General features: G+C 42.0%; 1 protein-coding gene across 4 annotated transcripts in view; it reads right to left on the minus strand.

Annotated features, from left to right (window-relative positions):
- The window catches only part of ECI2 (enoyl-CoA delta isomerase 2), a gene marked incomplete at its 5' end in the record, with an annotated part of 34,168 nt that overhangs the window by 1,849 nt on the left and 5,257 nt on the right, over positions 1-27,062 (minus strand). For 2 of the 4 annotated variants that reach the window (XM_084280523.1, XM_084280525.1), the window contains 7 exons: positions 1,690-1,779; positions 4,586-4,706; positions 6,231-6,333; positions 7,020-7,089; positions 7,851-8,042; positions 9,671-9,769; positions 12,539-12,701. In XM_084280523.1, the coding sequence (XP_084136649.1) occupies positions 1,690-1,779; positions 4,586-4,706; positions 6,231-6,333; positions 7,020-7,089; positions 7,851-8,042; positions 9,671-9,769; positions 12,539-12,701 (838 nt within the window). Of the gene's footprint in view, positions 1-1,689; positions 1,780-4,585; positions 4,707-6,230; positions 6,334-7,019; positions 7,090-7,850; positions 8,043-9,670; positions 9,770-12,538; positions 12,702-17,541; positions 17,672-18,212; positions 18,269-27,062 lie in introns of those variants that run through there. The other 2 variants (XM_084280524.1, XM_084280526.1) reach the window with 2 other exon arrangements.

The following is a 27,062-nucleotide window of genomic DNA, read 5'->3' on the forward strand; positions in this document are numbered from 1 at the left end:
TTTTTGTTACTTTCAGGTGGAATTTTCTGTTTCAATTTTGATACCTTTCCTCTTGGCACCACTGACAAGCCTCTGTCTTCTTTACACCCTCCTATTAGGTATTTATAAACACTGGTATGATTCCCCAAACCTCTTCTGCTCCAGGAAAAACAGTCCCTGCTCTCTTAGCCCCTTCTCATATGTAATATGCTCCAGTACCTTAATCATCTCTGTAGCTCTTTGCTGGGCCTAGCCTAGTATGCCTGTGACTCTCTTGTGGAGCTCTGACCCAAACACAGCACTCCACTGTGGTGTCACCAGTGTTGAGCAGAAGGGACTAATCACTCCCCTCAACTTGCTAGGAATGCTTTGCCTAATGCAACCCAGGGCACCATCCATCTCCTTTGCTGTAAGACTGCACTGCTGGCTCATGGAGAGCTTCTTGACACCAGGACACACAGGTCCATCTCTGCAAAGCTGCTTTCCAGCCAGTAAGCCACCAGTAGGCACCGGTGCATAGGATAACTTCGTTCCAGCTACAGGACTTTGCCTCATACATGCTGAAGTCTATGAGATTCCCCAATCTCAAAGGGAGACTCTCCAATCTCAAAGCCTGCTCAGTCCCTTTGAACAGCAATGCATCTGACACATCAACGTGCCCCTCAGTTTTGTATCATCTGCTGGTAGCATACGCAGTCCCAGCATCTGGGCCAGAATGAAGAGGTTCAAGTATCAACCCTGGGTTTACACCACTAGCAACTGGCTTCCAAGACCTACTGTTCACCAAGAGTCTATGTCTATGTGTCTTTTTAAGCAGAGTTCCAACACTGTCACCTGAAATTACCTCATTCTAAATTTGTTTGTTCACTTCCTGCAGTGACTCCAAGATTCCTAGAACCTGGGCTGATAGGTTTTCTCTCACTGAACAGGCTACCCTTGGATGCTTACGAAGCACCTGCTCTACCCCTTACAGATTTAATCTGTGCTCAACAAAAATACATTACATTAACACAGTAAATAACATCAGAGAAGTGTTTGAAGCTACCTATATTTTTTCTGTGGGACATCAAAAAAGCAGAAAGGGAATTATGCCATTCTGAGAAGTAAAAAAGTAGATTCTGCCATCTCTAATTTACTATAATTTAGTGTCTTTATTTCTGCAGTAGACAGAGAAAAATCAAAGTATGGACAGAAAACCAACACATATTAGAACAAAATAGATAAAAGTCTGGAAGTAAATACATTTAAAAATGTCTTCACATTCACACTTGCAGGAATGAGTGAACACAAGTTTCCCACAGGGCTGACAAAACCCACTGTAACACTTGCTCCCTTGCCCGATAAAGGCAGCCTACCATGACATTTTTTAAGACTGCTCTTATTTGGTTAGGGGTTTTTTTTTAATCCTTCTTTACATCATTCCCTCCCACAGCTGGAAGAAAGATACCACCTTTTGCTGTACAGAAATTGTCTCAAGAAGGTGGAGGAAGCCACAAGCAAGACAATTTTCATCAGCATCACAGCATGGCCTTAGAAGTGGTCTTCATTCTCATGGTGCCACTGTCAATAAATTCCTTGATCTTTGTTTCACAGGATGTGAACAGCAGCTTTCTTTGAGGACTCCTGATGTGACTCCACTTGCTCTTACATGTGAAGGACACCAACATGCAAACATCAGGTGACCCCCACATACAGTGCAGATGTTCTTACCTTGGCTACGCCCATGATTTTTGGAAACAGGTAAGAGGAACATCCTTCTGGGCTCTGTCCCAGTTGGCTAAACGGGCTGTGAAATGTGGCCTGGGGAAAAGAAAAAAAGAAGACAACAAAACCAAACATCACAACAGAGCATGGGACTAAACTTCGAGTATTCACTTCTCATTTTAAATCTTCTACTGTATCAGAGTTCACCAGAAATACATTTCAGCTGTCACCTTCATAGGCTGGTAACACTGCTTCATCCTCTCAATGCACCCAAGAGGTGACTTTGTCTGTATAATTCAATTCTCTTGTAAGAGCCCTACTGATGAAGTTAACCTTAATTGAATATAGAACTTAAGAGAAACTAATTTGCATGTGCAAAATCATTACAGAAAGGAGGTTCATCCACATCTGCCCTAACAGTTATCAAATGCATAGCCCAAATAACTCAAGCAGTAAAGTGTGCTTTCTGAGAGCACACTACATTTATTCTGCTCCTTAGAAAGTCAAGTCACTGGATCTTCTTTCCTCATATTTTATGCAAAGAACCTGTGGCAGAAACACATCATGAGGTCATTAAGAACACCCAAACTGCAGGCTAGAACTGAATGACAGAGTTCTGTGTTTTGACAGCTCTCATCAGCTTTAAGCAAGGAAGAAAAACTGCTGGCCTTTGTTTCCATTTAAGACTAGGAAGTGATGCGCAGAGAGCGGGCGTGTTGTCAGTGCAGCGCTCACTCTGGCAGAGGGCACCCATCCCTTGCCGGGTTGCCGATGGCCATGACAGATCATGACAGATCAACAGACTTCCTGGCAAGGAGGAGACACTTGTATCATTGTAAGAAAAGATTAGACAACATCTCCCAGGACACAGGCTAGTGCCATTATAGCTGTGCTTCAGCAAGGGGAGATGAACTACACCAGGGCTCCAAACTGGTGCCCCAGGAACTGGAGCAAAATCCAGTGCAGAAGGCAATGTTAAGTGAGCACCCAAAATGCTGATGTGTTGCCAGACTGGGCAGTGTCCCATAGATGTGGTTGGTAGTGATCTGCTCTGGGAATACCTGGCTGAGAATAAAAGAGAGCCTGGACAGAGCAAAAACTGGCCACTCCTGGATTAAGGATTCAATGCCTAAAGCACATCAACCCTACTGAAGAGCGTGACACTAAGTAGTAACTTGGGTGAGAATGACATTACTGCACAGGAGCTCACAACCCTGGAAGGAAAGAATAGAGAACAATCTCCTTTGAGAAGGTGTCAATAAACTTGAAGTTAACAGGAAAGTTCTCATGAAGACTAATCTAAATGAAAAGCTAAGGTAGACCCTACACAAATCCTCAAAGAACTATTACCAAGGGCACAAGGCAAAGCGGTTCCAGTGCAGGTAGGAACGTACTAACAGATTGTCTGAACTTAATTATAAGCTTCAACCAAACCTCAACTAAACCTATACTACTTACTGCCACAGGAGAAATAATGCCAAGAGGGGAAGTGATTAGAATTCAAAATAGTCTTAATAAGGTGGAGAGGTGTGAGTAAGAAGATGCTATTTGGCATGAATAACTTGGTATAAAGTACACAATAGGGACAGCTGCTTAACTGGCAATTCTCCAGTGAAGGATCCAGGTATTGTAGCAGGTCACAAGTATGTAAAAAATTAAGTAACATTGTGGGAGGTCAAAACAGAACCATGGTCTGCCAAGCATGGAGAAGTTGCTCTGCTCTACTTCACATGGGTAAGAGAGGAGTTGGAGCAACGTGCCTAGTTTGTACCATTATGCTTAAAGAGAGAGAACAACTGGAAGGAGTCCAGAGGAATGTGACAGCAGACCTAAAAGCACTTGAAGATAAACTGAATGAATTACAGCTGTTTAGCTCAAAATCTAGATGAGATCAAGAGAGTGGATGCAAACCTGAGCTATATCTGACAGCCTACGTGCACTGATGGCTAAGCACACTTATGCCTATTGTAAGCGAGGATGAAAATAATCTGTTCTTTAAATTCAGGAGCAAGAAACAATAGGTTCACCCTGCAGAAAAAAAAAATAGAAATCAGGTGGGAGGGGAGGAAGAGGGAGAACCAAACCTTTTTTTAGTAAGAGGAGAGATCTGGGGACAGGAATAGACTGAATAAATGATGCACATTACACAAGCCTCTGTCAGGAGTGACATGGTCAGAACTGATCCTGTTATGGGGCAAGGAGGAGGAGCTGGTTCTTTGCAGCTCAATTCTTTTAAGTCTCACAATGACAAACTCAATCCAGCAAGGACCTCAAGGAAAAATCCAACATGGTGCCAAAGCAGGAATCAAAGTACCACCCAACCATCATAGACATTTCTACAAGTACAACCTTGCCTAAGCCTTGGACTAAGTTCTCTGTCCATTTAATAGAGCAGAACATAAAAAAATAACCCATATAATGGGATTCCGTGCTATGCCTTCATATAGCTTTTGGTTATATTTGTATTTGACAAGTTACCTTAAAAGCAAGCTTAAGCTGAATAAACCAAAGGTTTTCCCAAGTTACCTTGGAACACAGATTGGCTATGTCAGTTACTGCAATTCCATTACAAAACAATCTTTTGCTCCCCTTCCCATACCTGACAGGGGCCTTGAAGCCATCATTTCACATCAGCTACTCTTTACTGACCAAAACAGCAAAAATCTCTCATCTGGTGTCAGTAACTCGATAACCTTAACAACAGCAGGGAAGCTCCATGCACACGAACCACTGGCTGATGAACCCCAGCGCTAGTAATTAATATCGGTTTTCCTTGATGTGATACAAAACAAGTTCTTTCTACTCCTGTGTTCTTTTCTGTCAGCTTAGCCCAGAGCAAATAACATTTGCTAGAGAAAGAGGATTAAAGACTGCCTTGGGATCAGCTACAGAACGTACTTACCCTGTCAGAGGCGTACACAATGTCACACAACCCAAGGACGGTTACGCAGATTCCGATAGCCGGGCCATTTACCACTGCGATCAGTGGTTTAGGAAAATCAATGAAGTGACCCACAAACTCTCTAGAGAGAAGGAAAAACAGAATGTAAGAGACACAGCCTAATCTTTTAATCAAATATAGACAACCTTCAAGATACTTCACACCAAAACCCACAAGCCAGTTTCTATGTACTGTGCGCCTCGGTCCCTCTCTCAAGTGAGTTCTGACAAAGAAAATAAGAACTAGTTGAAATACCTGTGTTTCCTTACCAAGAAACCAACACATACATGGCAGCACAGCTTTCCTAGCTCCTGCAATCAAGCTATGGAAGCGCTGTCCTCTTCAGGTACAGCTACTGAATACAGCTCACTAACAAGGACAGACTTCTGCCCTGCCTGTCTATCTGCCTATGCATCCATCCCAACTCCACTGATGGGATATCCATTCCCTTCAGCTGCTTCTGTTGTGCCGCGAAGCTCCAGCAGGCACCAAAATTCCACAGAAACCCCTATTGCTGCTCTGCCTGGGTTTGAGAAACAGTGTTTTGTGTCATCTGACAGCTACTTCTCCATCCAAGAGGTGCAACAAACATTCTCATTTCAAAGGCAGAGAGTGCTGTAAAAGCGCTACTTCTCTGGCACCTCTGTGTGTCAGCTGTAAGGAAGCACTGCAAGATACAGACCACAAAGTACACAGGAGACTATGCAGTGTGTGGAACACCCCACAGAACACTGCAGGCTGAAGGGCTTGCCAGGCACCACTGAGTAACACCTCTGCAGCAGATTCGGACTGGGTGATTATGCCTCTGCAGGGGCAGCTGTCACCCTCAGACAGCTTGCCTAAGTGAGAACTGCAAACAGAAGTACTTCACTTGCAGCTCTTCTTCAAAATACAAATCAAAAGCATTGTTTGCTTTTCTGAGTAATTTAGGTTTTCCATCAATGACAAGTGCTGGAGGAAGCAATCCAACTTGCACGCGTAGCTCAGATGCAATCACCACATACAGAAGTAAAAAGTAAGATAAAATCTGCTTAAATAGGGAAGAAACTAACATGTTTGCAAAAAAATACCCCCATTTCAGCCACTGTGCCAGATGATGACCCTGATCTCCTTGGTCTTAGAAAACAAATTTAAGAGGTAGATTCAGACTCAAAGATGCAACCAAGAAATCAGAATTCCTGAATAGCTTCAACGAGTTCATTACATAGAAGTCAGAAGGTATTCTGGAATGTCCTGACACTGTTTGATACCAAAAAACCTCACAATGTTTTCATTGCAGCTTACAAACTATACAGTCAAAATCATGCTTGTCTCATTATATCTGCATGTACTTTGGGGACTAAAAAAAGAGATTCTTTAGCATCACCACACTTAAGATTTATAATACTCATCTCCTTTCCTCATTTATTTCACACAATTGATACTACTTATCTCACATGATCTTTGTGTTTATGCACATGGTGAGTCCTTAAGACAGAGTCATCTCAGTGGATGTATCACAGCATAACTGGGTGAGTCCCTGCCTTTTGTATTTTCTAACAATGCCTCCAAATTAAATTTTACCCATTAGAGTAACTTATACATATATGAAAACAAGATGTTTTACTTGAGTAATACTGCTCCATCTTTTGCCATCTTCTCCATTTCACCAGGTTGGACATTAGTAAAATTATTCAGATCATTTCCACTACTGTAGTAGTCTCCATTTCCTGCAGAGAGAACACATGAATAAGTGCACCAACGATTTCTGAGGAGGTCAGAGAAGTTTCCATTTATTACATTTACAGAAGGATTTAATTCTAAGTGTCTAACACTACTAAGTGATTAGAGGGATTGTCTCAAAGTATACACACTACCTTAAAGGACATCTACACTTAAAAATTAATTTTGACTGACAATGCAAAAGCCAAAGAATATTAAATTTGAAAGATCTGAGGGGGGCATTTCTTTTTTATGTAAGTGTCAGATAAAGAAAAAATAAAATTCTTCCCCCTCCACACACGCTCAAGTTTTCTTCTGCCAATTCACAATCATTCACACAGTAAGACATGAGAAACTTTTAAGCAGGAAAATCAAAAATTGAGTAAACCCACACCAATGAACTTTAAAAGCAGTAGTGAAGGTGCTGCAGACCAGATATGTCAGCTGCTCAAAAGTAATAAAGCCCTTAGGGGTATTCCATGTCTATCTTCTCATCTTAGAAAGACATTTTGATGTAAGAGCCATCTTGCTAAAGAATTTGAAACACTACCTTGGAAGAAAAAAAATCTTGGAGAAAGAATTTCCCCACTTGCACGATTCTATCCTACTCTAAATACAGGTAGATAGCTCATGTCAGTACAGTGCTTTGGCACAGCACGAAACAAATCTAGGCAAGGCGTATGAAGTGTGGTACCAGTAATAACTGCTATGGTAGAATCGTCTTTTCCAGCTTCTTCAAGTGCTTTGATAATTTCTCTGTACATCTGCATAAAAGGAAGAGCAACAAAGTACAAATGTGATGCTGCAAAAGACCATAAAAAGGAGATTCACACTGACAACATGGAACCTGAGACACAGGTTTACTATGATCCCTTGAAGTGTGGAAACAGACCCTCCTGCATCCACAGTAAATAAGGTATTACATGGGAGGTATTTCTGGCCATAAAGACATATACTTGCAATACTCAAGACTTCCAATGCATACCTAAAAGACAAAATAAAGCCCTTTGGAAAACAGACATTAACCAGAAACAGATGGCTGTAAGACCTGAGAAGTAGGTTAAGTGGGCAAAACAATATATTTTAAAGAATTAGCAGCAGTGGGGTGAAGCCTCTGTTCTGGTATCTTTGCTGTTGTGACATACACACAACACTACTGAGCCAAGAGCAGGCCACACACACACTCTGTGATACAGTCAAGCCCTGTATCCACACAACAGGCTGCTCTTCCTGCAGTTTGCCATTTTAGTTTAGTGCAGACTGGAATCCTGCAGTAGCTTTGAAAGAAACCAAGAGACACAGAAAAGCCCAATCTGTAAAATTTTAGCTGGATGGTTTTATTTTTTACTGGATATTTATTCCTTAGGTTGTCACTAGAGTCGAGATACTGAGCCCTCATAAAATGCAGACCACCACACTTCAGTCAGTTCTGCTAAACCTGTAGCAAGGATTCTTTAAAAAACTTCAGCAGTTTACCCAGGAAAGAAAAAAACCCCCATGAATCCTCCCAAATGTAGTTCTTTACCTTATGGTTGATGGCGTTTTTCCTGTCAGGTCGGTTGAACATTATCTTTGTGATATTGTTTTTGGTGGTAACTAGTATTGTTTCATAGCCCTGATGTGCGCTCTCTTCTGGGGAAGCATCTTTCTTTTGGTCAGCAGATTCTGCAGAGACCAAACTTGAGACAAGTTCAGCATAGTTCTGTTTGGCATTATCCTGTAATGAAAGGAAAGAAAAGAAGAAGAAATTTTTAAAAAAGCCACAGGAGACTATCAAAAGCTGAAATGGAAATCAGTTTGTTATGCTATTCATAAAATGGGTCCACAGTCCAGGGGGAGCACTGTGCTTCAAGGCAAAAAAGAAAACCAAAACAACAACATACCCCTAATTAGGAAGTATTCTAATTAGGATGAGAATGTGAACATGCTGTCTTTAAACACTGCAGATGACACTTAAAGTCATCTGGAGAACAGTAGCAAAGGCTCTGTAAAATAAAAGTGCGTAGGTGCTGGAACGACATTTACTTTGTTGCAGAGGTGCTCCCATACACACTTAAGATGACCAGAGAGACCTTTGCCATATGCCCAACGTTTACACATTTACATGGATCCTTTGTTTCTGCTTTCCAGTCAGACATTTCTCCAACAAAACAGAAGCTTTTATTTTAGAACACATGTTGCTGAAAACAAGAGTGCTAAAATGGGTCAATGGCATTTTAAAATTGCTTGAAGACACCAGTTTTTATTTAGCACAAGCATGACATGCAAAAGCCTAAACAATCCTACCTCCCTATTTACACAGTAAGCAGCGATTTAAAAGAATTGTCAAAGTTCTTCTCTGTTACAACCAATTTTCTTGAAAGGATAATATACTTTGAACGATTCTACAATCCATAATCTGTAGCACATGAAATTGCCAATTCCCTCTCCACCTTAACTTCAAGAGCAGATCCTTTGCCTTAAGTCTGTCTTGGCTATTCCTTAAAAAAAAAGCCAAAAAACCCAAAACACCCCCCAAAAAACCCACCAACAAACCAAGCCCTCTCCAAAACACCAAAACAAAAAGCCCACAAACAAAACCACCCCAAAACCTAACACACACACCAAAAAGCCCAAAGCAGCACAAGAGTAAGTTTTGCTCATGAAATTAGGCAAGCATGTGTTCTTTTAAAAGAAGAATGCAAAACACCTCTCCGCATTAAGTAGCATCTTTGACTGACCTCAGAAACTACTCCTAAGCATCAGTGACACAGCTGGTTTGTAAAGCTTATGTTTTATTCACTTCATAACACCTGAAAAACCTGACAGCTGTAAGCGGCGTCAGACTTACCGCAGCCTGCGTGGAAAAAGAACACCTACGGATCTTTGCATCTATATTCTTTCTGCCTGCTTCACCTGAAGTAAAGACTTCCCTAAAGGCTATGAAAGGTATTAATGATGTCAAGATATAGTGAGAAAGAATGAAGAGGAGATCTTAATACAGCAGTTCTATTTTTTTAGTCAGTGCAAAAAGAGACTGACTTTCTAAAATGAGAAAGTTTCCAATATGTTGGATTCACAAATTTGCTCTTTGTTGTAAGAATCGAGAAGCTCAATCCATCTTTCTTAAAGGGAAGAGCAGAAGAGAACATAGTGTGAAAGACACTATTTTTATTCAAAGTCAACATGTATGTAAAACATCTTACACAGGTACAAATTGGTAGTAGTAACATAGAACTAGGCTTATTTTGGAACCTGTAGCAGAGTCACTCAACTAGTGTTGACATCAGCCATTCACTTACAGACCAGACATTTCAAGGTAGTGTAATCTACAAAGATTTTAAGTGAAATTATAAGTATTGTCACCTGAGACAAATTGCCAAGAGAATTCCATGCATCCCACTTGGCTTTCTTGACAAAGTCCAGCATACCTGGTTTTGGAGCATTGCAGGGACCTTCAGTAGCCTGAAAACAAAGAGAAACAAAAGCTTATTTAAACAGTTCAGATGCTTTGGTAGAGAAGATGATGACTTAAGAATATTTACCTAATTGGGAAACAGAATTCAGCCCTAAGTCTGAAGGATTACCTAGTCATTGGGCAATATTCAGGCAGTTGACATACCGTGATGTTTTCAGTTCTGCTATTTCCTAATATCTGGTGCTGGGCTTACAGAAGCACCTAACCAATACAAGTATCCAAGATATCCATGCATGTCAAGTTCTATCTCAAAAATTGTTGAAGTTTTATACTTAAAAAGAAAGTTAAAGGTTTGTAAGGGAGTGATTGGTAGAACCCACTCTTCAACAGTCCAATCTGTCCAGTGAAAAAGTCCAATGGAGAGTGGAGGCTGACATTGGACTATCGGGGCCTGCATATAGTGGACTATACTGACAGCATATGAAGGGGCTTGAGCCACTTTGGAAGTGACTGGAATTGAAACCCAGCTCCTCCTGGCAGCCTGACTGCTGTTACTGGGCTGGATGTTGAGAGGAAAGGCCCCTTCTACACCCCATGCCACCGATGCTACGTGGAATAAGTGGGTTGCACTTAACAGGCATCAGGCTCGAATAGGAAACCCCAATCGCCCAGGAATCCTGGAAGTGATCACAGACTGGCCAGAAAAGCAAAGATTTTGGAATGTCACTAAAGGACGAGGTGACACAGGGTGAAGAGGCCCCACTGTATAATGAACTGCCAGAAAATGGGAAAAAAAAAAGCCCTGTTCAATGATGGATTCTGTCCCATCGTTGCCAAACATCGGAGGTGGAAGGCTGCTGTGTAGAGTCCTACACGACAGGTTGCAGCTGCCGCCGAAGGAGAAGGTGAATCTAGCCAGTCTGCAGAGGTAAACCTCATCCAGCTGGCTTTAAACATTGCCAAATGAGAAAGTGGCTGAATTTGTACATCTGTACTGACCCATGGATGGTGGCCAGTGCCCTGTGGGGGTGATTGCAGAAATGGAAACAAAGCAACTGGCAACACAGAGGCAAACCCATCTAGGCTGCTCCACTGTGGCAAGACACCTCTGCCCAGTCAGAGAACCTAACTGTAAAAGTACATCATACCCAAGAGCTGAGCCACTGAAGAACACCAAAACAACCAGCAGGTCGATCAGGCTGCTAAGATTTAAGTGGCTCAAGTAGACCTCAGTTGGCAATGTAAGGGCGAATTATTTATAGCTCGCTGGGCCCATAACACCTCAGGCCATCAAGGAAGAGATATTACATACAGATGGGCTCGTGACTGAGGGGTGGATTTGACCATGAACACTATCTCACAGGTCACACATGAATGTGAGACACGTGCCTCGACCAAGCAAGCCAAGCAGTTAAAGCCTCTGTGGCATGGAGGACGATGGCTGCAGTACAAACAGGGAGAGGCCTGGCAGATCGATTCCAACCCTCTCCCGCAGACAGGCCAAGGCAAGCGCTACGTGCTCACAATGGTAGAAGCAACTGCTGGCTGGCTAGAAACCTATCCTGTGCCCCATGCCACTGCCTGGAACACCATCCTGGGTCTTGAGAAGAAAGTCCTCTGGCGACATGGCACTCCAGAAAGAACAGAGTCAGATAATGGAACCCATTTCTGGAATAATCTCCTAGACACCTGGGCCAAAGAACACGGCACTGAATGGGTATATCATACACCCTCCCTCGCACCAGCCTCCAGGAAAATTGAGAGGTACAACGGGCTGATAAAAGCTACTCTTAAAGCAATGGGTGGTGGAACCCTAAAAAACTGGGATATGCATTTAGCCAAAGCCACGTGGCTAATTAATTCCAGGGGATCTACCAATCGAGCTGGCCCTGCCCAATCAAAACTCCCATGGACTGTAGAGGGGGATAAAGTCCCTGTAATGCACATGAAAAACCTGCTGGGGAGTATGAATGAAGTATTCTGTCATCATTTTTCCTGAAGAAAAATACAGTACCAGAGAGAACTATTCTAAGTAGAAGGTAAGAAAGAAAGAAAGAATGCATTTATGAGCTCGTTATTATGAATTAGTAAAACTACCTGGAACAGTCAGCTGTCTAAGTTTTTAATTAAAGCAGCAATCAATTGCCTTTTTCAATATAACAAGCCACAATCTCTACTGACCCTGCAGCCAGCCTTGATCTACAGACACTTCCCAAAATACCAGTATAAACCCCACTGAGAACTTGCAGCTACTTCTACAAAGGTTTCTTTCCATAACGTAGTAAAGAATAACTTTCACTTTAAGTGTCGAGGAACAGTTCCTTGAATTTAGGAAAAGAGACAGAACCAAAAAACCTGTAAAAACCACAAAGAAAGAAAAAGCTCCAGAAATCAACCTTCAAATGTCAACACTGTTATATTAAAGGTCCAGCTGAGTGTCTGGAGATACAAGAAGTTTAAGAGGAAGCATGAGGTATGTCCATTTTTCCCAGGCATACATAAGCCATTTTCCACAGCTACATCAATATATGCTGTAATTATGGAAGGCATCATACAATTGATATAAACTTGGTCTATTTCTTCAAATAAAGGTTTCTATTTAAAGCATCATTTATAAGATGAAACGGGTTTGGCTTCCCTCAGAATTCAGCCAGGGTTTGCAGGGCTGGCAGTTCAAAAACAGGATTTGAGCCCTTGACCTAAGAGCTTGTTCAGACACAGTAAATTTGCACAACCCCTGTTTTAAGTAAACACTTTACAGTTCCATCCCCTTGCATTACAAATGGCCCTTACACAAAACAGTCAGGCAAGCCTACCTGCTTAAACAAAGCATAGAGCTTCAACTTCACTTCATTCCCAGGATCCTTTTTCAAAAGCTTCAGTTGTTCTTGAGCCTTTTCAAAGTCTTTCTGGCTGACTTGCATGGCGGCTGCAGTCATGTGCAGGTGAACTGCTGGAATGCAAACAGCTTGAGCTGACCTGTTGGTAAACAGAAGAAAATCCCACTGCTTGGTTTCTGTGTAAGACTAGAGGAGAAACAGAGAGGCTGGTTTTGAAAGACACTTAAAAGTACATGTAAAACACTAAGTATTTGTACTTGCACAGAGTAAAAACACCACCAACAACAACAACTAAATGCAAGATATCAAGAATGACAAGAAAGTTGCTTTAGAAGTTTGCTGTAGTTGCAACATAATTAAACTTCAGGGAGTGTGACATTATTTCTCTCTAGTATGTAAAGTCCTAACTTTAATGCTACCAGATGACAAAGAATCTATTTAGTAATATACCAAATGATGATCATATATAGACCACTAAATGGCAGTAGTGGTAAACTAATGTTTTGCTGTTTGTGGAATAAGTCAGATCCCTACAGGTCCTGTCCCTGAGAAACGAATAAGAAACACTGGAGATTGTTATTAATTGTAGGCTCACTTCAACAGAGTTTGGAATCAAACGCCAAGGAGTCTAAGAATTTTGTCTTATATTTCAACAGGGCAAAATCATGTTGTCTCAACTTACTTTGGTTAAGCTGCAATACATCTTAAGTATTTTTATTTTTTTTCATGATAGCAGTTTATATATCATCCTTCCTTCTCTATTTTAGTAAAAAGAGTATAAAAAACCCCCAGCTTTCCCCAGTCTAACTTAGACACAGCTGTCATGTTAGATCATCATATATGGTAGATTTTACAGTCATATTTGAAATACTACCTCAAATGCAGACTGATAGAGTATTTAATAATTATTTCCATGTGTTAACATTTCAGTTACAGAACCATCATTTAAAATTCATGCCTAACAAAATGGCAGAGTTTTCCTACTCAATGAAAATTGTAGAGAAATTCTGCCTACTTTGAAAACTTCCTCACTGCTCTTGTTTTCTAAGTAACATTTATTTTCTATTGCATGCCTAAAAAGTTGCAGGCAGGAAGCGTCAAGGATACCAATGGTGTCCAGTGGATTTTATTACTCTTTTATTCCATGCAGAAAGAAACTTTTAGTTGTCTTGTAAAAATGTTTGTGAGATCTACTGGTTTTATGCTCTCTTCCAGCCCTTCTATATTAATAAAAATCTACGTTCCTGGTATATTTGTGTTACCAAGTTTGAACGACAGAAACAAAAAAGAGTATTTTCTGTTACAAAAAGAAATTCTTTCAAAACCAAAGAATTCCAGAACCTGCTTCAAAATTATGCTTGCAAAAAGAAATCCATCTGAATAATACAAAATAGAATAGGCTATCCAAAAAGGCTGCAAGAATAGAAGGTCTTCTGACTTAATAACAGTCTGTAGCTGATCAGTTTAACATAGCAGTGCACCCAGACAGATGTGGGCTAACGAACATTCACACTGATGGGGTCAGAAGACTCCGACAGCGTTTAACAAGTTTAGCCCTTATCCAAACTGGGAGGCTATTTAGCCAACTTGGGGGCTTCACCTCCAGCATCAATAAAAGCCCTCAGAAAGAGTGTACCTGAACAATGAAGGCCTGCCTAGCAAGAAATGTGATGGTTGGAGGACACCTGGGGCATAGCGATCATGAGATGATAGAATTCTCAGTTCTAGGAGAGGTGAGGATGGCACTAAAGAGAATGTGCACCTTGGACTTTCATAGGACTATTCAGAAGGCTGGCTGATAAAGTTCCATGGGAGTCAGTCCTTAAGGGCAAAGGAGCCCAGGAGTGATGGATGCTCTTCAAGAGGGAAATCCTGGCAGCACAAGAACAGGCTTTCCCCATGTGTCAGAAAAGGAGCTGGTGAGGGAGAAAACCAGCTTGGCTGAGCAGTGAGATCTGGGTGGACATCAGAAAAGAGGAAAGTCTATGAGCTTTGGAAGAAGGGGCAGGCATCTCAGGAGGACTACAGGGATGAAGTAAGATCTTGTAGAGAGAAAATCAGAAGGGCTAAAGCCCAATTAGAACTGAGATTGACCAATTCTGTGAAAGATATTAAAAAAATCTTTCTACAGATACATCAACAGCGAGAGGGCCAAGGACAATCTCCAGCTCTTACTGCATGCAGGCAGAACATTAGTGAGAAAGGATGAGGACAAGGCTGAGGTACTCAATTCCTTCTTTTCCTCAGTCTTTAATGTTAAGGTGAGAGAGCTGGCTGACAGGGACAGATAGCAGAACAAAACTCCCATGATCCATGAGGAAATGTTTAGAGACCTACTAGGCCAATTAGACATTTGCAAATCCATGGGGCTGGACACCCGAGGGTATTGAGGGAGCTGGCAGATTTGCTTGCCAAACCCCTTCCCATGATCTATCAGCAATCCTGGCAGACTGGGGAAGTTCCACTCGACTGGAGGCTGGCAGATGTTACACTCATTTACAAGAAGGGTCAGAAGGAGGATCCAGGAAACTACAGGCCTGTCAGTCTGACCCCAGTGACAGGGAAGATCACAGAATGGGTCATCTTGAGTGCTATCACCCAGCACATGCACGACAACCAAGTGATCAGGCCTAGTCAACATGGGTTTACGAAAGGCAGGCCCTACCAAACTAACCTGGTCACCTTCTATGACAAGGTGACTCGCCTAGTAGACAAGGAAAAGGCTGTGGATGTGGTGTGTCTTGACTTCTGCCAAGCCTTTGACACCAGTTCTCACAGCATTCTGCTTCAGAAGCTGGCTACCACTGGCCTAGACAGGCACAGCCTCTGCTGGGTGAAAAACTGTCTGGATGGCCGGGCCCACAGGGTTGTGGTAAATGGAGCTAAATCCAGCTGGACGCCGGTCACAAGTGTTGCTCCCCAGGGCTCACTGCTGGGTCCAGTTCTGTTCAGCATCTTTATCAATGACCTGGATGAAGGGATTGAATGCTCCCTCAGTCACAAGAAAGACATCAGGGTCCTGGAGCGAGTCCAGAGAAGGGCAACCAGGCTGGTGAAAGGGCTGGAGAGCAAACCTTATGTGGAGCAGCTGAGGGAACTGGGGGTGTTTAACCTGGAGAAGAGGAGGCTGAGGGGAGACCTTATCACCACCTACAACTACCTGAAAGGAGGTTGTAGAGGGGTGAGTATTGTTCTCTTCCCCCAAGCACCAGGTGATAGGATGAGGGGGAATGGCCTCAAGCTGTGCCAGGGCAGGTTCAGATTAGACATTAGGAAAAAATTCTTCACTGAAAGGCACTGGAACAGGCTGCCCTGGGAGGTGGTTGTGCCATCAATGCCAGATGTATTTAAAAGACAGGTAGATGAAGTGCTCAGGGATATGGTTTAGTAGAAGTCTTTTCCAACATAATGACTCTGTGATTCTGTAAACTGATGCAGGTATTTTTTTAATACCAAGCTTCTGTCATTAATTTGGCTTGGAGTCACAGAACAGGATGCTCACTTTGAGATCCTATCCCCAAATATGTTCTTAAAGTCACATTTACAGGAAGAAGAAAATGAGAATGCAGTAAGATTAGTGGTTTCTTTGGTTTTGCTTTTTCCCCCTCCAATTCTGCTAGCCATCTCTGAACTACTTAAATGCTGCTGTCCTCATGATGATCTGTGTATCTGGTACAAGTATTCTGCCAGTCTAAAAAGTGGATTCAATGTTTAAAAATGGAGATTTAGGTTTACAACATGTTTGACAATCTGAACTTCACTCCAGCTTGGCTACAGTCACTGCTATAAATAGGCTTTAGGGATCTCTTTTAAATACAATTTGATAGTGACCACAAATTTACAAGAGTCAAGGATGAGCAGCTGGGAAGAGGGGAATGACATAGAGGCCAGCCTGAAGGTATGCACATGTATTCAAAGTTAAGGGTTTTTGGCATTTTGCAGGTCACAAGTTCTCTTCTTTACTAAAAGTCTCGCTGGTGAAAAGTAGAATGATCTTTTGCTAAGTTCAGACTTGGAGCTACTTTCCTTTGCTGTTTGGTTATATCCACTCTTATTTCTTAGCTACAAAAATGTCTGGGTAAAATACATTAACTATCCACTTCAAATATTCCATCTTTCATTCTTCTTACCTCCTTACCAACTGCTTTCTAAATAGGAGATTGTGCAACTGAACTGTTTGTTAAAGTTTATGAAAAAAGGCCTCTCTTCTTTAGCTCTTCCTTGCTGCTGGCAGCTCATTTCTCTGCAGGATATCTATGATTCACTCCTTTCTCCCTGCCTTCTGATCTCAGAGAACATTAACTATACCTCAGCAATGATCACCAGCTCTCAACATGCTAAGGCTAAGCTGACTGCTACAATTTCTCTATTAAAATCACAAAGGATGAAAATGTAAAGGAAAAATTAAGTTACTTCACAAATTATTCATCTTGGGCAGGACCTCATTCTTCAGAAAGATACATGAATAGTAGAAGCAGAGCTCCTTGACCCCAGGGAGATCACAAGGAGATGATGAGTCTCCACCTGCCAGCACACAGCACAGCACTGCTGTCTCTGAGACCACACACTGATGCTGTGCCACAATCCCAAAGACAGAGGAGCAGGAAAGGCTGCTGTAGCCCACTATAGGGAGCGTTTGCTCCTTTGCTGTGACACTGAATCCTTATTACTCCATAACCAAGCAAATCCATGCCTTGCTTTAGCGGCCCCACTAAAACCACACAAGGTTTTGCAGAAACCATGAAAGGCAGTCAGAGAGCTTGGAACCTGATATACAAACTACTGGTGTCCAACCTGCACCTGTCTCAATCCAAGCAGAAAGAGAAGCCTGGGAAAGGCAATCAAAACATCCTCTGTACTCCCTACTCCCTCTCTTCTCACCTACCTGCTCCAACAAGCCAAATGATTTCCTTTGCAAAGCTTCCACTCTTGATTGCCCTGCACCCTGAACGCAATCAGCTGCCACTGCCACGAATTACCTTTGTTGTCCTGGCACCCATGGAAGAGCAGTGAGGGCCCAGCAACCTCTCCAAGCCAGGTAAAAAGCCAGCTTGCACCAGAGGGAGAGAAGCAAAAGTCACAAGCTGGCAGAGCAGCCACAAAGTCCACAACAAATGCCTGTGCAGTCCTGCAAGATCGCTCACTTGGTACTTTGCAAGCTGTACACTCTGAAAAGAGAAATACATCCCAGGCATCACTGCCTGCACCTGCAGCACCCAGGCTGACAATCATTTCCTATTTATTCCCTTGCCTTGGACATCTCTCTTCCCCTTCAGTGATTCTGGGTACCTTGCAAGCCCATTCTATTCATTCTGCCTATTCAAACACACATCTCTTTCTCCTGATAACCATTCATACACAAGGCTCTTATGATTTTAAAAGTCAATTACACTGAAAGTAGTTTCTCACTGTTCAGCAAGGGCTGCAAAGCCTGTTAAAGCCAGTGCTGCTCCTTACAGGGTAGCTCTGTCACTTGCATAAGGACCTGTATAGAGTTAAAAATGCCAACATTTTATGAGGTGTTGACTGCTCACCTTCTAACTTTTAAAGCAACTTCTCAGTTTCCTCATCAAGAGTAAACAGAAGCTGAAAGATCTCTTTTGCATAGGAAACATCAGACATGCTCAGGAAAGGAAAGGGATGGATATACCTGAACTCCATCTTCCATTTACTTAATAAAGGTTTTCTTTCAAACCTTAGTAGATCCTGGGGAAATAAAGCACAGACAAAAGCAGTTACAAAGCCTATTAGGATTAAAAGCAGCGGGTGGTGCTAGAAACACGTGGGTTAAACTCCCGACAGAGGAAAACGCTCATTTCACATTACTGGAACTAGCTTTGGAGAGATAAAGGGGGGAAAAAGAATAGGAAGTGTTATCAGGCAGAAATAAGCAGTACATTAAACTGTCACTCGGGTGAATCCAGGCGCATACTTTTAATAGAAGACGTGGGTATCTATTGTAGATTACGTGTAACACTCCAGATAACGCAGGTGCCATCTCTTCATTGCCATGATCGCTGTCGTGAGGCGCTGCGCTCTTCTGCGACGCACTTTCCACACACGGCACAGCCAACAGCAGGGGAACCACCCCCTGACATTTCACACAGACCTGCTACTACAGCACCACAAGGGGGTAATATTTCTGCTTGTGTTCTTTCCATCTTAAGAGAAAATTAAACAAAATGCTGGTTTTCTGCTGTTACTGTAAAAAGTTGCATGGCTTGGTTTGTTTGGGTTGTTTTTTTTTTAGTTAGGACATAAAGCAACCAGTCCACACAAACTTCAAGACGCTAAGTGTGCTCTTATATCCCAGAACAAGCTTCTGATTTCATACCTCTCCAGAGTCCCTTCAAAGAAGGGATAGCACATGTTGTCCCACCCATCCCATCTCTATTTTCATGGCGCCAGCCAGAGCCTCAACTGTTCCACAAATTTCAGGGGCACAGAACTTATCCCAAGCGCTTCACCAGGTCTGCTGTGGCACCAGCAACCACTGCTCTGAGAGGCTGCTCCACACTCAGCCTGGGGAGCAATCAAATAAGACCTCCTCACTCCCTGTCCTCCTGCTGTTGGGACACACATACATCTGCAGGAGAGGAACCATGTGCCCTCCTCCCTTGTGGGGTGAGTGGGGTAAGTCTCTGCCTGCTGCAGCCTGGCCATGGAGTATTCCTGCTCCAGCTGGAGTCTCAGGCTTCAGTCCCTCTTTCTGTAGCATTCTTCCCATTTTTATCCTCCCTCGAAATTATCCTGACTTTTCTCCATGGAGGAGAAGGGGGTGCAAAGAAAGAATGGCAACCTTTGATGATTAGTTCAGTGACATGAAGGGACGCTAGAGCCGCACTGGTGGGCAAGGGTGCCACCACTGGCAGCTGCAGTAACTGTTTACAAAATGAGGTGTGTGAGGGGAATAGAAGCCAGTATTTAAACTGTATCTGTGAGAAAAATAAAGGGACCATCTAGAAAAAGACTTCAACTCAAGTCACTGACTTCTCTCATTTCCCCCCTGCAAGATTTGATAGTAGAATCTCTAAAAAGATGGTTAAATAAATGAAGAAGAAAGGTTGATACCAAATAACAACAAGCAAAGCATTAGCAGTGCCAGTGTTTCATAGCTTTCTCTAACTAGGAAAATAAAGTTACTGTTTTCCATATTCATGTGCAGTATTTTCTGCATGCAACACATTTAAAGTCATACTTCACTTTATATTGCTGAGCAAGGAGGAGATACTGTGTCATTAGTACAGAAATCATTACAAATTTTAATCTGCAGGTTGCCCAAATCACGACTCATCATGCCATTGGTTGTATACTACTGAATCCAAAGCTCTACTTACCTAGGCAATAACACAGCACTAAGGATTCATACATTTTTTCACATAGCCCAAGCACTTACACAGCAACATAAAGAGACTTCCCCATACAGCTGAAGATGGAGAGGACTGATGTCAAATTTCTGCCATGCCTCTCAGTCCTCCAGTTCTTCTCTCCATATGAGCTAAGTAGAGCTGAGCTGGGAAAAGAAGAGGGACCTGACAGCGCTAAAGCAAACTGAGCAGCCTGGGGTGTGTTTGCAGCAGTCAATATTCCCCTTTTGTTTCTGAAGGGGAAAAAAAAAGTAGCATGTGGGGGGTGGATAGTTAATTCATATAGAAATTCTAAGCAGGAGTTCTTCTGGCTGCAGCAGCAGGGCAACCCTCTCTTTCTTTATGCCATCACATTACAGGTTTCTCCCAAAGAACTCCAATCATTTGACTGTACACACCATTTCTTGTCATATGCTCTTTTCAGGTTTTTACTTCTCCTTCCCCTCCACACCCCAAAATATTGTTTCTCATGAGTATCTATCAAATGAATGTGCCTGTTGCAGTATCTTGTCAGACTTTTAGGTGGAATGCAGTATCCCTGTAAGTTGTACTGACAGAGTTTCTTACAAATAGGAGTTGCATAGAAGGCAGTGACAGTGTCATACTAAAGACACCTCAGCTTGTCAGTTCTTACACTAATAAAGTCAAATTACTTCAGCTGTTAATTTCTAGTCCTGTCCTTTCAGGTTTCTTCTTTTATACTGGGAAATGGGGAGTAACTATATTTGACACACAAACTTTGACTCCTGTCATCTTGAAAAAGCCAACATCTGCTTCCAACCATCCCACATGAAAACTTTAAAATCCCCTCATTTGTATGCACCTTTTACAAGATCCTCTGCCATTAATTAAAACTAAAACAAGTCAGAACAAAGGCAGCTGGAATTCAATCTTCATTCAGAAGATAGTGAAGCAGAGACTGCCTCTACCAATTTTTTCCTGTTCAAATTTCAGTAACTGGTGCATTTTCTAATATCAAGCAGCTACAAACCAAGAAAACACAGTTAAATAATTGAGTTGCTCCTTCAAGTTAAAACCAAATGCCCACAGTTTTCATGACAGCAACCTTTACACCTCACAACCAGTCAACTGACCCGCTGTAAGTACTGCGTGGAAAGCAGTCTGTGCTTTCCCCCACATGAGATCACAGGCTCATTCTTCTGTTAAGCCCTGCATCCCTATCACCTGCTAATATGCACAGTGGCAGTAGGTTAGTAGTAATCCAAGTCAGTAGGTTGCAGTGGGTTAACACCATCTTAGCAGCCAGAGTAACTTTACTTCTTTGTGCAGCAAGAACCAACAGACACATCCGCCCCTTCAGTAAAGGGGTGCTACCGTTCACCGAGCTCCTGCAGAGATCAGAACCACCCCTCAGATTAGAAGCCAGCAGCCTCAGAAAGTCCTGTCAGAACCAAGGTTACTCTCTAGGAATCAATACATTTGCTTCACTTGGGGAAATAACAGAGCATTATTAACCAAGGTGATAACATGGAGATGTTGATGACTCAGTAGACAGAACGCCAGTTTTCCTAAAAACATAAGAAAATAGCGATCCCACCCTGTTCCACCAAGATGATCCCTGGCAGCACCCCCTTGTAGTGTATCTAGCATGGAGTAGCTAAAATGTGTTGCTATCCAGTAACAGGGATGCTTCCAGTGTTCTGGTACTTCCAATACATGTAGCTAGCAGAAGAGATCAGCGCAGATACTCCATAACCAATTCACTTATTGATACCTTAATAACCAGAAAGAAAACTCAAATCTTTTCCTCCTCTACATTAAAACATTTTAATAGTTGTTTTAAACACAAGTTTGGTGTACAAATCCTTATCAGCTTTTACCATTTTATACTCCTACGCTGTTTTGACATACAAAGCCCAGAAGATAATGATGTGTCTGTTGGCAAATTGAAGTGCTGAATCACTGTTGTTTACTGGAAGTGGCTCAGCTGTGCCTGATAGGGTTTGCGGGGGTTTTCTCCCCCTAATATTAAAGAATAGCTAAAAATCAAAAGATTCAGATTACCCTTCACTGAGATCTGAAATGGTCTGCTCTTTGTGCTCTATACAGGCAGCTAATATTCTCTCATCACAGCTGCTGGGAAGGAAACTGGGATCATGTCCTGAAATCTCTGCAACAGCTCTCTCTTTCCAGCAGACTTCAGTTCACCAGACATGAGAGTATTTCCTGTACATGCTCAGTCCATGTAAGACATTTCTGCAAGCAGGAAGATTTACAGACAGACATCCTCTGAAACACATTCAAAATTTATAAACATGAACGTTAGCAGAAAAAAAACACAGCTGTGATGCACATACAAGTGACGTGCTGAGAATCACTCAAAGTTTTTGGCACTATTTGGAGAGCAAACTCGAGTAGGTTCCTTATGCAGCCTTATCCAAGTTGACGTCAACAGAGCAGATATGAACAAATCCTCAAAATAATTTTGGTGCTGATGGAGAAAGAAAAAAACCCATTTCTACTTGGCTTCCAGGGACAAATCCTGCTGACTGTATGGAAAGCAAGGAAATGCATACTTTGATGTTAATGGCTTTTGGCTGAGGTCGGTAGGTTTCTGACAAGGATACAACCAGCTGCTGGAGCTCCCATCGGCATTAGAAAACCCACCAACACTCCTGCTAGTTCAGCTAAACCAGTAAAAGACAGCAAACAACTTGTCTGATGCTTACTTTCGCTCCTGAATCCAAGACACCTAGTTACAATGAGGATGGACACAAAGAATACTGACCAATCCATATCCATATTTGCCAACAGCTTACCCAGTCCAAATCCAGAATTCTTTCAGATAATTTAGAAGAAAGAAAATTAGATGTAAACACAAGAGCACACTGCTCTTGGTTTTGGCACTATTTCCAGTATCCACAATCAGAAAAACTTACAGATCTCCTGTAAAGGCCCAGGCCAATTAACTCATAAAAATCTGGTGGTGACTTGGGCTTTGAGCTGAAGTTCTCACATACAGGCAAGACTTGTAGATTCTGCTGTGACACAAATGTGTTTGCATCTGCTCTATGAGTAACGTTACTGAAAAGTTTTACCAGTTTCTAACTGGTAACTTTCTCTTCAGATAACCTCTCTCATACACCTTTCTCTTACCTTTAACAGAGAAACAGACGTGACACACTACTAAGCCTTGTGTATGAAGTAAAGCACTGGGAACGTTTGTCACTTAGAAATTAGTTACACGTGTTCCAAGGGACTTCAAGTCATGTCTTACAAAAATATGGTAAAAAGCTTCAATCACAGCATTCAGACACTGCACCTAGAGCAGCAGCTCCCAAGACAAAGGTCAGAGGCTCCTGCTGGATTGTGGCAGTTATCAGTGGGGATGCAACACGTGCAGTCAAATCGGCTCCTGCTATCGTTGTAGAGATTAAGAACAACTACTGGCCTGGGAAAGCAGCTGGCAACCCAAATAACTTCCCCAGTATAAAAGTGTTGTTTTATTTGACATCTTACTGGCTATTAAGAAAAAAACAAAACCCCCACAAAACCAACCAGAAAGATTATTTTGTTTCAGGAACAGGCTTGCTGTACTGATATGTTTGAAGCAGTAAGCATTTTACAAGCACATTCATTGTGGTGTAAAATGACAGCATATTTGATATAAAAATTTTTACTCAGTTTTAATGTTTGGCTTCTAAATGACCAAATTAGTCAAGAATTAATGTGCATTCTACAAGTTATGTACCTCTTAAACCAGGAGCCGCTTTTTTGGAGGGCCCAAGAGCCAGAAAAGAATCCATATAACACAATCTAATTGTCAATAAATCATTTTTATTCCAAATTGAAAATGGAATCCCCTTTATTCAGCACTGGTGAGGCAGATTACTGTCTCTGGTCCTTAGTTCCCCAGTAAGAGACACACAGACACATGGGAAATAGTCCAGCAAAAGGCCATGGGGTTGATTAAAGGACTGGAGCATCTTGCATACAGAGAGAGGCTGACAGAGCTGAGACTGTTCAGCCTACAGAAGAGCAGGCTTAGGGGGATCTTATAATATACCCTCCAAAGGGAGGGTTATAAGGAAGACAGAGCCAGGCTCTTTCCAGTAGTGCCCAGTGAGGAGATCAGAGGCAATGGGCTCAAGCTGAAACACAGCAGGTTCCCCTTGAACATGAAGAAAAACTTTCTTACTGTGAGGGTGACCGAGCACTGGCAAAGGTTGCCCAGGACAGCCCTGGGCAACCAGCTCTAGCTAACCCTGCTTGAGTAGTGGGGTTGAACCAGATGGCCTGCAGACACCCTTTCACACCTCAACCAGTCTGTGAAAAATACACATTCAATCTACTAGCTACATTGAAGCAGTACACAAGCAGCCCACTAGCTTTAACAGTTCCTCTCTAGAATAGACTTTAAAGCTATAGCTCTTCCAGCCTTCAAGCAAAAGCCTTCAGAGTCTGTTTCAGGGGAGGAATTGGAATTATCTGTTCTAGGACACTCAGGAAATAAGACTACATTTGCTATTAAACTGTGACTGTTTAAATTCTCAGCTGGCAGGCTCTCTGTAAGTCAATCTACATTCAAGGACAAAAACAGGACTGGGAGGAATGTGCACATCCAGCCAGGAAGTCCTCTCAATTTGCAGGATTGTAACTGGAAAAAAAAAAAAAACCCAACCACTGACTGCCTGAATTTGTAAAGATCTTTCACAGAGCAAAGTACACCGTGAAGTCCTTGAGACCACACCACATGCTAGAAGCAAAGTTCCCCTCTCTGCCCTTGCTTGGACTTTCACAAACCAGGCTAGGATTAAGGGTGGATGCACATGCCCTCTGACACAAGGAATGAAGTTCATCTGCAAGGTACCCTAGCTATGGACAAAATACATGAAATACCAAGAACTACATCAGGACCTGGCTTCTTTCTCCAAACTAACCTTATTTTTGCAGAGCAATAAGATTACTGAGCAAAAAGAGGAAGATGATAAAAAAATGCAGGGAGAAAGGAAAGCAGAGGGGACAAAAACTTCCCCTCTGTGGAGTCAGATGCCAACAGCAGACAGCACTTTTGCAAGCAGGCTACAAGGACTACACCATATTCAGATAGCAGGAAGTTTGGGGGCATTCAGTTTGTTTGTGTTTAAATGTGGCTTCATGCTACCACGGTCAAAAGGCAACTATGACCTATGTGGTCAGATAGCACTAAGGGCAAAACTGTGTTTACTTGTTCCTAAACAAGCACGATAATTCCCATTTAGTCTTCAATTAAAATAGACTTCATTCACTGACTGCATCACAGAAGTTTCCACCTGGAGTACTCTATATTATCAGGAAAAAATGGTAGCTTTCATACAGACAACATCACAACAACGTAACAAAACATTACACAAGTTTTCTCTGCATTTCAGCACAAATGAAATCTGTCAACCTACCAAATGTACTGCTATCTCGTGCTGTTATCCTTTCTGTAGGTGTTTACGTCAACATGAAAAGACAGTAGCTTATGAACAAAATAATGAAGTTACTAGCTCACTGACAATGCTTGTGGTCTCCTCTCTGTGGCCAGCTAATCTGCATTACTTAACACTTCTCATATTAAAAGCACTAGCTGACAAAATACTACTCTGACAATTTTAAGAATGATTTTTGTCTTCAATGTATTTTCTTTAATAATGGTTACAATGATAAAATACTACCACTAGGTTAATTTAAAAACAAGGGTATCGGCAAATTACAAGGTTGCTACATGTTAATCACTGCCAGACCTCTCCAAAGCCAAACAAGTAGCACCACTTACACAGTGACCTGGAGGGAGTTTGATGTAAGACAAAAGCCTTAACCAGAACCCCTTCCAAGAGAGCTTTTGTTTCCTCTTATCTAGTGGAGCATCTAGCACTGAGTTACTTGGCAATGTTTTCTGTGAAAAAAAGGATGGTTTATCAAGACCTTTAATAACTTAGCTCATGGTTTTTGCTGGAGTTTACTGATTACAGTCTAAATATTATTATAATGAACTTCAAGGGAACCTGAAAAAAGGTTTACTGTAATCAGTGGGCTCATCACAATAGAAACACTCAATCATTTATTACATCGGAATAATGAAGAAACACCCCATCTGAACTGAATATCAATATATAATAGTTCTAGATCATTTCACATTGATCAACATTTAAATTACTCTTCTAAAATAGAACAGCCAGGAAATAGAATATTTCTGATCTTTTTCTCCTAAGCTGAATACAACAATAAAGTGAAAAAAAATAGAGAAGACTGATGTGACTGGTTCAGTTTACTGTATGTGTTTGCTCTAGTGACAACCACCAATGAAACCTCTGGCAGCTTCTTTGGCATTACTATAGATGGAGGTGACCTGTAAACACGGTTCATTACAGTACATTCAGTCTGCCCATCGAGCCCAGGTAGAACGTCATGTTTTGCACTATGAATTCTGAATTTCTGACATTCAAGCGTTTCTTACTTCTTCATACCTGCATTGTCCCAAAACTTCTGCTAGAAATAAACAGAATAACTTCCATCCTAATGAGGGCTGCTATGCAGGTATGGGAGCTTGCTCTCTTCACCGGATCGCAGCTGCAGACTGAACATAATTTGCACAGGGTGAGAAATACAAGGGAAGAGAAAAGTAAGTAGCTTAGAATGATGCTAGTGTATTCTCTACCACAGCAAAAGCTTAAAATTAATTCTTAGCACCATATTAAATTAAAAGAAAGAAAAACCAATAAAAAAACCTCAACCTAAACACTTAAAAATGAATTTGCATTCTCCTTGAGGAACTCAAAACTAACTTCTGATGGGGAGAGTAATCTTAAAAAGCAAGGGCAGAAAGAACCCGTGGTTTCTCATATCAAGTGGGAGCTACCAGAGAGAGCCCACTGGAGACAAGGGCTTTTCCAGCCCAGCAAAATTCAGCGACAAAAACCTGTAGTTAACTACCACTTCATTTGCATTCATATTGTCAGATCCTTTTGAACTCACCAGCAAAGCTGCTACAGAACCACCTAGCGATCACTGACTTACACAGACAAAGCCGGCAAGGTCAGGCTGACTTCAACCAGCAGCTGCTTCAAAGCAAATTACCTACAACAGAGCGCTGGGTTCCAGGCCAATCCATTTTCCCAACTTCCAGACACCTTGGCTTGACACTAGCT

Source organism: Gallinula chloropus (assembly GCF_964237585.1).
Source record: "Gallinula chloropus genome assembly, chromosome: 2".
NCBI lineage: Eukaryota > Metazoa > Chordata > Aves > Gruiformes > Rallidae > Gallinula > Gallinula chloropus.